General features: G+C 36.9%; 1 protein-coding gene across 9 annotated transcripts in view; it reads left to right on the top strand.

The window, feature by feature from the left end:
- Positions 1 to 16,525, top strand: part of CDIN1 (CDAN1 interacting nuclease 1) — a 205,265-nt gene that overhangs the window by 24,780 nt on the left and 163,960 nt on the right. The window contains exon 1 of one of the 9 annotated variants that reach the window (XM_064570702.1): positions 4,489 to 4,671. The exons of the other annotated variants lie outside the window; for them this stretch is intronic. Coding sequence (XP_064426772.1) covers positions 4,580 to 4,671 — 92 coding nt within the window. The 5' untranslated portion in view covers positions 4,489 to 4,579. Of the gene's footprint in view, positions 1 to 4,488; positions 4,672 to 16,525 lie in introns of those variants that run through there. 9 annotated transcript variants of the gene reach the window in all.

The raw sequence follows: 16,525 nt of genomic DNA, 5'->3' as shown, positions 1-16,525 counted from the left end.
AGAAATATACTTAAGTATATGATGATATATTATATGCTGTGGTGATAATAAGCAGCTTTGCTTAATAGGTTTACTAAGCACAATATCCCTGATTTAAGAAGACTTTGTGTTTGTTTACATGGCCACATATGTCGGCTACTAAAGTATCATTTTTTTTCTGATTTATTGGAAAATACCAGTGATTTATGTGGCTTAAAAAGAAAGGGGGCTTTGGAGCCTTGTCCTCTGTACTTCTCTTTCATTAAATAAAGAAAGAGGCAAGGAAGGAGGACGGAGGAAGGAAGAAGATAGTTTATGACTTTATGTTTAATACTTCCCTCAGCAACTGTTTACTAACAGTTATATTTTCTTGGAACTTTATGATTTTTTTAAATGAATGTCTCTTTTCTAAGTGTATTTCCACTAAAAGCTGTATCCTTCAAATATCTATACTGTTGTTTTGTAGTATAGCAGTGAAATTACCATCAAAGACAATTTATGAAATGTGTAGACACTTTTGTAAAGGATTAATAAAGGAGAATTTGCAGTTTTGAGCTACAAACTTTATAAAATAGATTCTCTTCCATATGTGACCAGCAGCATTTTTCCTTCATCATGATTTAGTAAAGTTGAGATAAATCAGTGATGCTCTATTAGTTAGTTGGACTTATAAACATTTTTTTAGGGTTCTTTATGTTCTTTGTAGAAATTCAGCTACATCATGAACATAGTTCTGTTAAATAGCAGACTGCATGTTGCCTGCTTACGAGATCGAGAGGTTCAAGTCAGTGTGGGGCCTGTGCTAGCTGGGCTTGTCTATAGGGAATAAAAATCATGGCTTCTGCGTGTGGTCAGGGTGTGACCACCATTCATCACCTCAACAACAGACATCAGACTCGTTCATTGCTTAGTTTCCAAGGTCTAATAATCCCCCAAGAATTTAGAATGTTGTTGACTGTCCCCATTTACATCACTGAAGAAAGAAGCTTTGCAACAGGTGCAGCTGTATACTAATTGCAGGGTGTGCTTAATCTGTCCAGAAGGGAGAGTGACTCCAAATTTGGTATCTTAAAGAGTGGAGTGACCTTTTAAAGTCCCAGGATGAGAATTGCCAACAATTGCAACAGGCTAATTATACCCACAAGGAGTTGTGAAGTGCTTTTAAGTTTTCCTATACACCTAGAAGTTCGGTGAACGGCTTGAAGTCATTAACATATGACAGATGCACTCCCTTTTCAAGGGCTCCTATGATAAGTTTTGATTGTAGAAGTGGGAATTTGACCCTAGCTTATCACTTGCTTCATTAGCTTGCTTGAGGACAAGGAGGTTTTTTTTTTTTTTGACATGAGTGTTATCTTACCCATGTTCCAGAATTCCATCCGCCTCCTTCTCTCTGCTGATAGGAAGTCACAGTGATAACCTTGATGTTGGTTTTTCCAAAGCATATTGTGCATTGTGTGGTGTTACATATGTTTTTATATATAAGTATAAAGAATATTAATATGTTTCACCCATCATATATTTTATATAATATTATTGCACCTTATCCGAGCCTGGGTATTTCAGAGTTTTAATTACATTATTTCAGAGATACTGGCTTTATGTGATTTCTGTTCTTTTTTTTTTTATGGAAAATATACAAATACACTTTTTGGCTTATAAAGAAGACAGAAAGTCCGACTTCTACAACTCTGTGAAGTTGACTTTTTTTGAGGTTGGTGAGAATAGGGGAAAGAAGTTTGGGTTTTGTCCTGGGGGCCTCTGTACACATATGGAGGGAAGCATAGCATGCTTCCCAAAGAATGAACAAATGATAGCGGTACCTGCCCCCCCCCCCCCACGAGGAGATCTGGAAATGGGGCATGGAAGGGCCTCATGCAGTAAAACCCTGCGACTGCAGCACTTAGATGAAATTGCTTTTTATTATCTGGTTGGAAAATCATCTCAAATAAGCCATACAGGATTAAGGTTAAAAAGATTCTGAGTAAAACCAGTCTCCGGTAATCTAATTCCCTCTCACAGTATCTCTGTATTTACCTGCTTAGGATGACTGTTTCAATTCCTTAATAGACTTTAGACTTAAACTTTATTTTTAAATATTTTCTGTTAAATTAAAATCTCTGTTTATAGAAGTCACTATTCCCTTAACCTCTAAGGGTTATGCATAGATTTTATATTCCCAACAGGCATAATCATATTTAGCTGTGTTCCTGTCAATTACCTGCGAGCTCTTTTTGTATAATTAGGGGATGGTTAATTTACTCTAAGTAAGGTTGCCACCTGTCTAGGGATTAACCCAAACAGGTTGGAAGTCACAGAGAGACTTTTGAGTTTGGGTTTAAAGCAGTAGGAATTGATTTCTTAACTCTCCTTCCATTTTGGTGGCATTTTCTGGGTTAATCAGTGGTAGTGGTGACAACAGGTGTTTTCCTGGTCCCTGTATTCAGTAGGGTGATAAACTGTGTTGTTAAAATTATAAGTGTCTGCAATTCTGTGAATGGGAGGTGTAACGCTTTTTACTCATTGAAAATGCACTAGAAGGGTCTACACATTTCCATTGTTTCTACTGTTACCTGATCAGATTGTCCGATGGGTGGGAAGTGGCATCCCTAAATGAGGATAGTTTGAGGACAAGAATTGTGTTCAGTGGAATTATTATCATCTTACTGGTGTTTCAGGGAAGTAAAACATGAAGAACATTAATCATATAGTCCATAGGAGAATTTGGGGACATAATTTTATAGTATTTAAAATAAGCTGTGGGAAAAATTTAATAGTTTTTAATGAACATGCATTGCTTACAAGGTTTCCATACAGTATGGAAAATCAAATGCTCTCTTTCCTGTGACCTAATGTGTATGTGACTACATTGCATCCAGGGCCTGGGTCCTCCTAGGAGACAGGGGCCCATGATCATGACTAACTTCTTTGAGATTGATGTAGATTTCTTTTCTCTTTTTTCTTCTGTGCTTTCTAATTTGAAATTAAATCATTATATGTTATATAAATATTAATTTTTAAATTTTTCTCATCGAGATATAATTCATATACCATAACACCCTTTTAAAGTGTACAAATCTGTACTTTAAAAACCACTGTTAGTATATTCACAAAGTTGTGCAACCATCACCATTATCTTAATCCCAAAACATTTCATCAACCCCAAAAGAAACTAAATAGCCGCCATTAGCAGTCACTTTCCATTCCCATTCCTTCTCACACCAGCCCTGTGCAAACCACTAATCTGAAATCTCTCTATAGATTTTCCTATCTGAACATTTTATTTAAGTAGTATCATACAATATGACTGGCTTCTTTAACTTAGCATGATGTTTTTAAGGTTCATTTGTGTCATTGAATTCTTTTTTACTGTTTAATAGTCCATTATATGACTATACCACATTTTGTTTATCCATTCATCATGAGTTTGTGGATATTTGGTGGTTTCCACTTTTTGACTGTTACGAATAATGTTTCTATGAACATTTGTGTAAAAGTGTTTGTGTCGACATATGCTTTTATTTTTCCGGGGTAGATACCTAGGCATAGAATATCTGAGTAATATGGCTTACCATTTTGAGACTCTATCAAACTTTTTCCAAGGGTCTGCATCATTTTATATTCCTATCAGCAATGCTGAGGTTCTGATTTCTCAGCATCCTTGTCAACACTTGTGTATTGTCTTTCTGATTATAGCCATTCCAGTGAATATGAAGTGGTATCTCATTGTGGTTTTGATTTCCATTTCCTCAATGAGTAATGTTGTTGAGAATGTTTTCCTATGCTTATTGGATATTGTGTTTCTTTGGAGAAATTCCTAGTCACATTCCTTGCTCATTTTGGCTTTTTATTATTTTCATTATTATTGAGTTGTAAGTATATTTTACATATTCTGGATATACATCCCTATCAGATACATGATTTGCAAATATTTTGTCCTTGTCTGTTGGTTCCTTTTTTATGTTCCTGATAGTGTCCTTGTGCTGTTCTTTCAAAGGGATCTTACTTCAAGCAAGATGAAAATAGAAAGTCAATATAGAAATATTTGTAACCTTTAAGGAAAATACTATTGCTTTGTTATGAAGTTCTTTTTGTTTGATAAACATACTGTTTTGGTGAAGTTGTTTTCCTTCAGATAATATGTTAAATAGAAAAAAAAATTGTCAGTCTCTTCAGTATAACTTAAAGGTCAGACATTTTAATATTTTTCTTTTAAAGTTATGCACATAAATATATCTGATCACGTCTAAATTAAGTGAGAATCTGATATGAACTATGTTTAGTAAAATGCTAAAAATAAAAAATCGTGCAAATCAAGTGTGAATTTTTAAATAATATCTAGTTGTAAAAAATCAGGGCCTTATCAACTTGAAATTAAAAAAAAATTTGAACTGAGTTCCATTGTTTTTACAATGTAATTAGTCACGTATGATTTATGAAATGTATTCTTTTACAAGAGCACTGGGAAGAGTGTATGGCTTTTCCTGGTCCGCAAGAGCCAGGCCTGCAGATCCAGACCTGATAGGAGTCTGGCTTCCTAAGTCATGGCGGCATGGCCCTGGGCAAGTCACTTCCTCTCTAGGAGCTCCAGTTAGTCTGCATGGATAGCAGGAGTCCCTGCTTTTCACACAGGGATGCTGTGAAGATAAATGTGGGCTGTGGAAAAGCTTTTAAGAGAGATGCAGTGCCAAGGTAATGTCCTGCCAATCTGGAGGCTGGTGTTTTTGTAAAGCTGTGAAAGGAAACTTTTGACAGTCTCTGGGAGAGAAATTAAATGAGAGTTTACCCCTTGTGCAGCTCTCTCTGTGACCACACTAGCTCTCTGAGTTTTCAGAGCAGGGTGTGCACCCAAGAGCTACTCTGGCTGACTAGAATCTCGGGGGTCTGAAAGACTGAATGCATTGCTGAAGGCATTTTTAAGCAACACTTAGGCAACAGTTCACAAACCGTAATATGGGAAATTTTCAGCCAGTAAGGAAGGTATTTGCATTAAAAACAAAACAGATGACAACTGAATCAAAGCACAGGGATAATTGTGTGTTGAAATGATATTTGACTAAAACAAGGGGGCATGTAGAGAGCCACTTGGAATTGCGGGATTGTGGAGAAGCAGCTAATTGCTTGCTCCTCTTGTCACTTTGCTTCTTTTAAGTGACTTAAGCAAGGTAGACTCTTAAATTCTGCCTTTATAAATCTTTTCATTTGTATAATGTGAAAATTATAAATGTGTGATTACCAGTCTCTTTATCCAGCCTCAGTTGTATAGTATATCGTCTCCTTTGGACAGTTAATGAGATGCTGGCTTTTGTGCCATTTATCCTGGGAAATAAATGAATAACTTTCTTTGACATCTCCTTTTGCCACACTTTCTTTGATTTGGATTGGTGCATATATGGTGTATGGGAGTGTGGGGGGGACTGGGTATGTATTTATTTTTGCTTTGTGTGTATGGATAATAGGAATATATGAAGTCTGGTTTTCATCTGATTCCATTTTGCATATACTGAGATATCTGCTCTCTTCAATGACCACCCCCTCAAGAAAATTATGTCTCTAGAATTGGTGACCTGTTTTTAAGAGAACTTATAAAATCTTTCTAAATGAAAAATCATTCCAGCAGTGTCTAATATTGGCAATTTTCCTCTGTCTGCTTTTAGAACTTATTGGCCAACCAGGTCAGACATTATTAAAGTTCAAGGGATCCAGTGGGAAAAGTAATGGTTTTGTGCTACTATGAATTTTAAATGTTGCCATTTTCGTGTGTTACAGCATCATCTGTTCTCACATGGCACTAAAAATGTATAGAAGTTTTAGACCAAATTCAGGGTCAAGGTTAGGAGAATGATGATGCCTCTGACTCATTCTCCTAGAATTATGTTACCCAAATTATCTGCATACCATTTTGTACCAGGATACTTTTTTCTAGTCATTTGAAAGAACTTACTGTAAGAAGATTTTTTTTTTTTGGTCTCATCACTTCTTGGAAATTTATACAGATATAGTTGGAGAATCTTTATTCACTGTACTGATAGGTATTCACTATATTGAAATAGTGGGGAGTGCTTCATTTCTGAGAATAACTGTGTTTTGTGCCTCACAAAAGCAATGCTTTTTAAATATAGAAGGAAGCCTTGGGGAGGCTGAGTCTTGCACAACATACTTTTTTGAGAGTCCACTCTCCTGCACATGGGAGTGTGTCAACAAACAGGTGCTTGCTAGCTATTTGCTGAATTACTGAATAAATGGACTGACTGTCTACCAGGAGTGGCTTCTAAATGTGTAGTTATTGGATGTTCAAAATTACTGTATTAAATGAAATGAAGAGAGACCGAGATTTACACAAAATCATCATGGTTCAGGTGAATGAATCCAGGGATACCTACTTCTCATGAAAGGAAATGTCCATGTCTCATAAAATCAGTTGCTTTTAAATTTTCTCAGTATTATTGTTATTATCTTAGAAGAGGAGAGGAAAAAACTTTGAGTTTTGAGAATCAAATACTTAATTCCTGAGGCACCTGGCTGACTCAGTCAGCAGAGCATGCGACTCTTGATCCCAGGGTCATGAGTTCAAGCCCCATGTTGGGCATGGAGACTACTTAAAAAATAATAGTAAAATTTTTTAAAAAGCCTTGATTAAAAAGAATACTTAATCCCCAAAGATGGTAAATATTATACTATTCTATGATAAGAGGATTATGTCTTGAACTGAAAACAGAGAAGCCTTTGCCTTTTGTCAGATGAATAACAAGTCATTTAATTGGTGGCATTTCCAACCCTAAATTCTGTTGCCCACCAATGCTGTCTGAGAAATGAAATTCATTATAGTAATGATTGGAGAGTGCTCTCAAAGGAATATCATATAGCAAGAGTTTAAAATGGCTTGGGTTTATCAAATCAAGGCAGCTTTGAAGCAGGGTGTTAATTTTTAGCCACGTGCATTGTCGGTTATTAGAGCAGCTTCGTTTATGATGGTTGAGTTCACTTGTGGAGTGCTGTGCTCATGGCAGAAACTGTTGTTTCCCCCCTTTTCTTCCCTTCTTTCATGTTGACAGGGTCCTTGATTTTAACCAGGCATACAACTTCGCTGAATAGAGGCTCCCTCACAGCCTGCGTGGCCATGGGACCAAGTTCTGGCTATTGTGAAGTCTGTGCAAGTTTCAGGAGCCTTCCTTAAAAGACAGCCCCATCTCTCTTCTTCAAATTCTTTCTCCATCTTGCTGTCTGGGTGCCACTCTCTTAACCGCAGGGGTGAGGGCTGCACCCTAGAGATGATGGAGTGTTGAGCTGGATGCTAGCCTGGATCCCAGGGGTTTCCTGGAGCAGAATTGCTGTGCTGGAAGAGACAAATTTCTGCCTTGTTTAATCCATAGTTATTTTGGGTTTTCTGTCCCTTGCAGCTGAACCTCACCCCATCTGATGTAAAGGTAGAGATGCTGAGTTTTACCAGATGGGAATCCTGGGGTATAAGGTCAGCATATAGGTGGGTTAGACCAAGTTGCTCACCATATTCAGAGCTCTTTCAAAGTCCATGCCTTGCTGATTGCAGCTGAGGCAGGTAGCTTTTCAGGAAGGTTAGCACTTTATAATACCCATCATCTCTATTTGCCTGGTTCTGGATTTGGTCTCATTGAGTCAAGGCTCAGACATGGCTTTTACAGATTTCCTGCAGTGACTCGTTTGCATCATCTACCTGTCTATTGTAAAGGTAGAGAGTTGGGTTAGGGTGGGATAATTGATTATATAAGGAACAGGTCACAGTGCTCTCTTCAGGTATCCTTATGCATAGCCTGGCTATGAACATTGTTTCCCTGAAGTCATTGATCTCACTATTGATAGCTCTTTAAAAAAATAATGATTGTTATGAACTTTGTGAGATTGTGCTCCTCTTCTTACAGTGACAGCAACGCCTTGATCAGATTTGATGTTTCTTTTGTATTTGCTATGGCCAACATTTCTAGGCCTTAAAAATTAATTAGGAGGGGCGCCTGGGTGGCTCAGTCGTTAAGCATCTGCCTTCGGCTCAGGTCGTGATCTCAGGGTCCTGGGCTCCAGCCCCGCATCGGGCTCCCTGCTCTGCGGGAAGCCTGCTTCTCCCTCTGCCACTCCCCCTGCTTGTGTTCCCTCTCTCACTGTGTCTCTCTCTTCAAATAAATAAATAAAAATAAAATAAAAATTAATTAGGAGCACTTACTCTCTTATTTTTCTTATAAAGCTTGAAATTGTTTGTTTGGAAGCACCACAGTTTTTGGAAACATAAAGTCTTCCCCTTTACCAATGTTACCTCTGTCATGTGTTCACATGTTGTCTTTTTTTTTTTTTTTAAGTTTCTATATACTTATTAGAGAGAGAGAGAGAGCACGAGCCAGGGGAGTGGCAGGCAGAGGGAGAGGGAGAAGCAGGCTTCCGCTAAGCAGGGAGCCCAAGGCAGGGCTGGATCTCAGGACCCTGGGATGATGACCTGAGCCGAAGGCAGATGCTTCACCGACTGAGCCACCCAGGCATCCCAATGGTGTCTTAATGAATATTTAGTCTGTGTTCTGTGTGAGCTGCTGTATTTTTGCATTTTCCCTTGCAATGGATATGTGTGTTGGTGTGAAGGTATGCACATATTAAAGAATCAGAGGAGGAGGCTTATTCTTTTAGATCATCCTCTGAAAGGTTAGTATGTGCAAGATCTTGTGCTTAAATGTTGGTGATATAAAGTTTAAAAGATGTAAGTAAAGGTAAAAAGAGCCTCTGCCTTGAAGAACTGAGTCTAATGAAAAAAAAATCAAGTGAAGAAAGGAAGAATACTTTAAATTAAAATTCAACATGAGACTTATTTATGGGCTCAGTAAATCCAGAAGTCTGAAGGCTTTCATGAGCTCTTAGACCAAAGCAATTCTATTGAGAGCTGTTGAACAGCAATGCTAATGCCCCCAACAGCCAGGGAAAGAGCCATCTAGGTATATTTTCGAATGCTTAAAATTCAGATTTTTAAGAACACAGGTTTTCTCAGCTGGGTTTGTTTGCTTGTTTGTTTTTTTATCTGAAGCCACATGGTCCTCTGGTTTTCTTCCTGGGACGTTGTGTAATTGTCAGAATTCTGGTACAGTTCAGGTTTAATTTAGTCATTTTGGAAACTCCCAGATTATCCTCCTTCATATTTTTGTTCTAAAAGCAATTCCGAAGGAGAACATTTGCCTTTGCAGTGTCTCAGCTGTGTTTAACATTGGGCCAGTGAGAGAATATAAAGAGAAACCATCAGAAAAGGAAAATGAGTGTACAGGAAAATGTGAGAAGCAGCATGCTATAGACTAACTTCATCTCATTGTCTGGAATGAGGATGACGCCATTCTCTTAACCATCAGGATGAGAGCCCCGTCTTAGACATGGTGGAAAGGTGAACTGCGAGGAACTGGGTCTCCAGGATTTGAAGTAACAAGATTGAATTTTAAGAGGCTCAATCCTTTAGGAACTAGATGCTTCTGTGTATGTTTTGGTAATTTTTCTGAGCCTACATTTTCTAATCTGCATATAGTCTTGCCCAACTGATACCTAGTATTGTTTTAAGACTGTCTATATGAAATTATAAAGTATTATACTTATTGTTTTAGTTTATGGGAAAAAATTTCATTTTTAAAATTAAATTAATTTTTAATTAATTAAATTAATCCCCCCCCATTTAGAGGGAGAAACTCCTTGGTGTTAGCTTTTCAAAAATGTGGAAAATGTGATATCTGATGCAATATTTAGGAAAAGATTTGTTGGCTGACCTAAGAAGTTCAGGTTCAGGTGTGTTTTGTTTTGTTTTGTTTTGTTTTTCTTCAAAGGCTTTTAATAGAATTGCTTTGGTCTAAGAATTCATGATAGACTAAATGAAATCCTTCAGTCTGCTGGATTTAGTGAGACCATAAATTAGCCTCATGGTGAATGTATCGTTCTTTTTCCCTTTTCATTTGACACAATTCATTGAAATGATGACTACCCATAAGTGGTTAGAATTTTATGTGTGGGAAAGTTGAAGAGAAAAACTTTTGAAAATAAGGTGTTTGTTTCTTTCTTCGTAGTGTCACCCGCATTTGATCCTTTTCAGAGTGCTTATAGATTTCAGTATCTGTTACCTGCTGTGTGTATCTTAGAACTGAAAGAGTTTATATTCAAGTGGATTTTTCAGCATTTTTACTGTCACTCGTAGGGTAAAGCTGGGCATGATCCAGTTTTCCTCAGGGGAATTGAGTAGGCTTGTGGGATGGGTGGGGACAATTGGACCTGCCTATAGATGTCTTCTCCCTGCCCTTAAACTGGTCTAGAACAAGTTGGGAGCAAACCAAGCAGGTGTTGTGAAATAGAGAGAGGCACCTGAAGGGACCTCTGGCATGGGGAGCAGGACCCAACAGCCAGGCTGGCCCAGGGATGGCACTTAAGTTCCTGTCAAGAGCAAATTCTCAAGTAACCATAATACTAGAGAGGTTTATAAAGAAAAAGTCCCCATTACACAAAAAATCTGGGAAACAAATTTTACCTTGGTGGTCTGTGGGCTGAGTCCGAAGAAATAAGAGCCAGTGTAGAAGCAAATGGGACTTAACCTCAGGTGCTGGAGTGTTTGGCTGAAGGTACTCACATTCTTCCTCCTTGATGTTAGGGTGGGTCTGGAAGTCGTGGGTAGACCCCAGGATGAGGTTGTGCAGCTCTAGGAGGAACCAGGTACAGCAAGCGCTTCCCCAGTTGGGTGCTGTCTTGAGTTAATAGTATTTGTGTCAGGGAAGGCAGTCTTTCTGGTTTCCTCTGCTCTGGGAAGGGAGTGCAAGGCTCTGGAGGTCATTTTGATGCTGAGAAGAGAATTTAAGCTTCTTATATCAAAATCAGGCTTTTCTAAATATTGAGACACACAATTTGGTGCTGCTTGTGCACTGGGCACATCAAGATTTGGGAAGAATCTTACACAACATCAGTGGCAATTCTGTAGAATAAAGGGTATCTGCTGTTGTGTTTTTTGGTTGGATGGTGTGTTTTGGGAACATGAAATGCAGTCATATTTTTAGGATATTGCATACATATCAAGAAAAGTTGTATTTTCCTCTCTGAATTTTAATTTCTTCATATAAATAAGATTAAAACCATAAAAAAGCATAAAAATAAATCACCTGTAGCCCCAACTCTTACACATTTTTTACAATTATGTCTTCTTTTATAGACCTTGAACATATGCTTACTTAAAGCTTAATTATAAATATAGTGTAAATGTAACTTTATATATAATTTTTTTCACATCAAATTATAGCTAAAGATATATTCATTCAAAGCCACTAGTTGCACATTAACTTTACTGGGTTGATAAATTCAGATCTGCTGAGTTAGTTGAACAAGTGGAAGCTTGTGATGCAAGATCCATTTTTTGTTGTTGCTGAAACTAGTTTGTTTTGCAACTAAGACTCATGGGATGTTAGAGTACTGGTTCTTGAAAGTAATTTTATTTCTTGGTTGCCATATTTAGAACATAGGGTTTGAGGCCAAACTAGCTATGTTCACATGCTGGCTCTGTTAATTTGGGTAAGATACTTCATCCCTCCTTCTCATTTTCTAAGATACTACTACTTCTGTTATTTTAGTGGTGGTAAGTAAAACAGAGCTTGATATCTAAGAAGCCCTTCACCATCATTGTTATCTTTGTCATCATCATCACATGATCACCAAGATAGTAGCTATCTGTTGAGTATCTACACTTTATTAGACTGATGGAGTTCAACAGAAGTGGGAAGAAGTTACAAACAGGATATTCTAGCAGAAGTTAGTGTATAGGAAATGTAATTGTGTTGTGCATAGTCATAGTGGCTTAACTCCATCTCTGTTCATCTTCTAGTTTCTCTGAAGACACACAGAGAAGTAGGGAAGGCATTTACAGCCATTTAAAATTGTTTTTATTGGAGCAAATGACATTAAGTGCTGAGATTAACTGCCAAAAGGATTTGATTGTGAATTAAGAATAAAAGCCTTGTGGTTAAGAGTTAAAATTTTGTGTTTAATGAGAGAAGAGCTTAATGCATTTTAAGGCATTCCATTTGTTGTTTTAATATTCTCAACATTTATTATTAAAGTGGGGTGGTTGTGGACTAATTATAGTCCATATCATGATGATTATGATGTTTTTAGAGAAGACTGAAAATCTACATTTTTTTTCAAGCTAATGCAGTAGGGAAAATATAGCATCTGAAGCTTCAAATAGTTTGCTTGACCTCATATGATCACTAGTGAGGCTATGTAAAAGCACCAAGTTTTTAGGAAGTTACTTTTATGCAAATTCCTGCATTTTTTTTGGTTAAATTCTTAAATGAAAAGCATCAGTTTGGTAATTGGAGGTTGGGAGTAGGGAATAAAAAACAGGGAAAGAGTATGAAATTATTAATACCATTATGTTAATATAACTGAAAATTTAGGAAGAAAGTGGTAAAGATGATAGTGTGATTTTTATAAATTATAAGTTATAAAGTGAATTTGGCCAATCTTTTTTACTGATTTTATATAAGGTCTCTGTGACCTATTAAATTAAGAAAGATTAGGAGTGCAGAACACATACTTCTTTTTTTTTTTTTTTTACGATTTTATTTATTTATTCATGACAGACAGAGAGAGAGAGAGAGGCAGAGGGAGAAGCAGGTTCCCGAGGAGCAGGGAGCCCGATGCGGGACTCGATCCCAGGACCCTGAGATCATGACCCGAGCCGAAGGCAGACGCTCAACCATCTGAGCCACCCAGGTGCCCCAGAACACATACTTCTATACAGAAAAAGAATAAGAAAATGTTTAAATGGTTTTAAACAATATCCTAAACTTTTTTACCCCGTGGAAAGGTTACAAAAACAATTATGTTAATTAGATATAGATTAGTATCTTTATGGTCACAGAATTTTAGCCTCAAGATGTTCATTCTTTCATTTATGATGATGTAGAGTTGGCGGAATGACTTGGTAAATTTTTATTTTAAGATAAATACTTGAGAAAGGAAAATTAATTTATTTGGTTTTGATAAGCAGATGTTTTAAGAAAACTATTTGAAGTGGATCAGAATCAGTAACCTTTTTAGCAGTGGATATTACTGAGGAAAATATAGCATTGTTATTTGGTGTTATTTTAGGTCTAAGGCTTTTGCAGAAGAAGAGCCAAAATGATATGGTGATAGAGAAAGGTAACAATTATTGGTTAGTGGTAATAGTTACCTCATCCCATTTATGGTAATAATATCATAGATTGCCTACTGAATTATGCTGAGTGTTGTTTGTCAGAAAAGTGATTTTGTCACTGTAATAACTGATACTATTGTTTTTTGGTATCTCACTTTGTATTTTGAACCCTTTTGAAAAATGCCCTTCTGAATCTAAACTCATTTCAAATATAAGGATTACCTTTGTTGTCCACAACATCAGCCACCATGTTAAAAATCTTAAGAGCTAGAGCACCTGAGTGGCTCAGTTGGTTAAGTGACTGCCTTCGGCTCAGGTCATGATCCTAGAGTTCCGGGATCGAGTCCCACATCAGGCTCCCTGCTCAATGGGGAGTCTGCTTCACCCTCTAACCCTCTGACCGTCTCCCCTCTCATGCTCTTTCTCACTCTCTCTCTCTAAAATAAATAAATAAAATCTTTTGGAAAAAAAAAAAATCTTAAGAGCCAAACCAATCATTCAATTTGAAGTTGCTACAAAGAAGTGGGGGCCCTTTTAGTTTTTCGTGGCCTACTTGTCTCTTTTCCTGGGATAATTTAATTCAAGCCAGAGATCTCCTAAAAAACAAAAAACAAACAAACCAAAAAAACTAACAAACACCCCTCTTTTGACACTTGAATAATTGTTAGGTTGAATATTATTATATGTGCATATATTTTTACATGTAAAAATACAAATTTTTTAAAATCAACTTTTCAGGTAAGATTCTAGTGGCTCTTTTTATTAAACATCTGTCTTCAGTCTTGTATCAGAAAAATAAGGTGATTTGAAGGAGACTGGGATTTCAGCAGTGAAATAGTTGTGGTATTAGCCCCAAGAGGTGAGTATTTAACCTACTGGGGGACGTAGTACCTTATAATCACAGGTGAATGAAAGGAGTTAATTATTTTCCTTCATGTTCTCGCCCTGTGGTCTGATTACTTTAAATGCTTAGAAATCTTAATAAACAATTTAATCATTCTAGCTATTGACCTAGAATAGACCTGTTATGTTAGGCCCACAAAGAAATGTCCAGTGTCAACATGATTACAGGTAATTATTATTAGGACTAGGGCACGGTTTTTTGATAAACTATACTTAAAAGTTTTAGGGCTGTAAGCAGAGAGAAATTTAATAAATCTAAACCTTGAAGTTGTAGAATTGATAAAAATCCTAGAACTTTTAAGATGAAAATGGTTTCTAAAGTCATAAATCTATGTACAGATGATGAAACTAAGACTTAGAAATATTAAGTTATTTTCACAATTAGGCTTTAAGCACTTCAAGAATAAAAACAATTGTTCCTATTGGTACTTCCTTGACAGTACAGCTTTTGATGCTCCCCATTGTTTAAAAAATAATTGTGGAATACATAATGATGTCTACCAGAAATTTGTGGGAGAAAACTAGTATTCTGAAGGACTGAAAAATGGTCCTAAATCAGGGGAAATGACACATTACCTGGAAAAATAATCACTTTCCATATTGTAGGGTCACATTTAAAATTTTGCATTTGTGCTAGAAGAAAAGAACTGTCATAGAGGGAAAATTTCATGATTTTGATTTCCCATTCATCACATCGTTTGGTGGTGAGAAATGGGAATTTTGTGGGTTTTGTTTCTCCTGGTCATATAACTTATGTTCTAGCATACTTTACTTTTTTATTTGTATTTATGGTTTAGTCAATACACATTGGTCATAGATACATTATGATTACTGAAATAACAAAAATAGGTGATATTCCCGTCTGTTAAAATGACATAAACTAAGTATTACTCCATCAAGTCCTGCTTATTGCACAACTTATTTTTTCCTTGATTTACCTGAACCTGGTGTAAAATAGCACTTTCTGTAACATTGAGTAAATCATTTCATCTCTATTATCTTTACTTTTGTCATTTCTAAAATGAGAGGGTTGGGTTAGAAATATTATGATATCTCAATTCTTAAGATACTCCTTTTACTAAAATAACTTGATTTAATAGTGATAATATGTTCTACATGAGTATCCTCAGCCCAGTTATTACTCTAAAGAGTAAAAGTTCTCCCAAGTAGAATAAAGAGAGAACATTCTAGACTCCAGAAAGAATTTATAGTGATGTGGTGAGATTAAGCTATAAATTGCTTGGGGGTTTGAAGGTGGGAAAGAGTGTGAGAGGCTAGAAAGAAGGGGCCTAAAGTGTGCTTTGCTGAGGAGTTTAAACTTCATTATATAGATAGTTGACACCTCCTGGGATTTTCAGGCCCAAAGGGTAACATCATTAGATGTATTTTAGAAGCGTTGTTGGTAAATTGGAGGTTGGATTAAAGGGCGTAGAGACCTGAAGCAAGGGAAGTGAATCAGAAAGTAATTTAGCAGTTGGGGGGAGTAGGGACAGATGTGAACAACTCTTGATGATAGAATCAACAAGACTTGGTGACTTTTTAATTGTTTCAGGGGTGAGGGGGATGGGAGAATCTGGAGTGATCCATAGATTTCTAGCTCAGGCATCTGTGTTTATAGAAATAATTGATTTAAGGGAAGTTGGGTCTGAAACTCATTTTTGGGAAAGGGGGTGGTGGTAAATTTAATTTTAAGATACTTTTAGCCAAAGAGGTGAAAAGTCCCAAAAGGAGCTATAAAATTGAGACTGATTCTGAGTAGAGATGGAGGCTGGAAATAATATACTTGGGAGTTATGGAAGTAGTTACTGGGAACACAGCTGGATTGTGCTTTCACCTGCATGAGCATGTAGGGTGAAAAAAGAAGAGGGTTGAAGAGATGTCCCTGGGAAACCTCAGGGAAGAGGATGTGCAGCCATTGGAAGAGAGAAAGATAGGTGGTTAGCAGGGTAAGAGGAAAATTATTAGAAAATAGTGCCCTGGAATGCTGGGTAGGAGGAAAGTTATTAGAAAATAGTGCCTGGAATTCATGGGAGGAAATATTTTTAAGAAAAGAGGGATAGTAAGTGCAAAATGTTGCCATGAGGTCAGCTAGGGTAAGAAATATGTCTTTAGGGTTTAGTGGTAAGGAAGTCTCTGTGACCTTTGTTTTAGTTAAGGAGTGAGGGCAGAAGTGAGATTGCTGTGGGGTGGAGGCTGAATAGAATTTATGGAATTAAAGGGTTTCTAGATAAAGACATTAGGTCATGAAGAGAATCAGAGATGGACAGTAGTTTGAAAGGTAGGCAGGTGGTGGCTCATGAAGACAAGAGCATGCTTGGAAATAAATGAAGAAAGTGATGAAAGATATACTAGCTAATACTCTATGTAGAGTTGGAAGTAAGTTGAATTTTAACCAATAAGGGGAAGATTATAAATATCTACATACAGGCTATTATTCATCTATCATTATCTGTTCTCTCTCTCTCCAATCATAATAAAATT

This window comes from Mirounga angustirostris, unplaced genomic scaffold (assembly GCF_029215605.1).
Source record: "Mirounga angustirostris isolate CCGP_5_RB_7025 unplaced genomic scaffold, mMirAng1.0.hap1 SCAF_9, whole genome shotgun sequence".
Taxonomy (NCBI): Eukaryota; Metazoa; Chordata; class Mammalia; order Carnivora; family Phocidae; genus Mirounga; species Mirounga angustirostris.
Note: the sequence above shows the minus strand (reverse complement) of the source record. Positions and strands in the feature narration are given on the sequence as shown.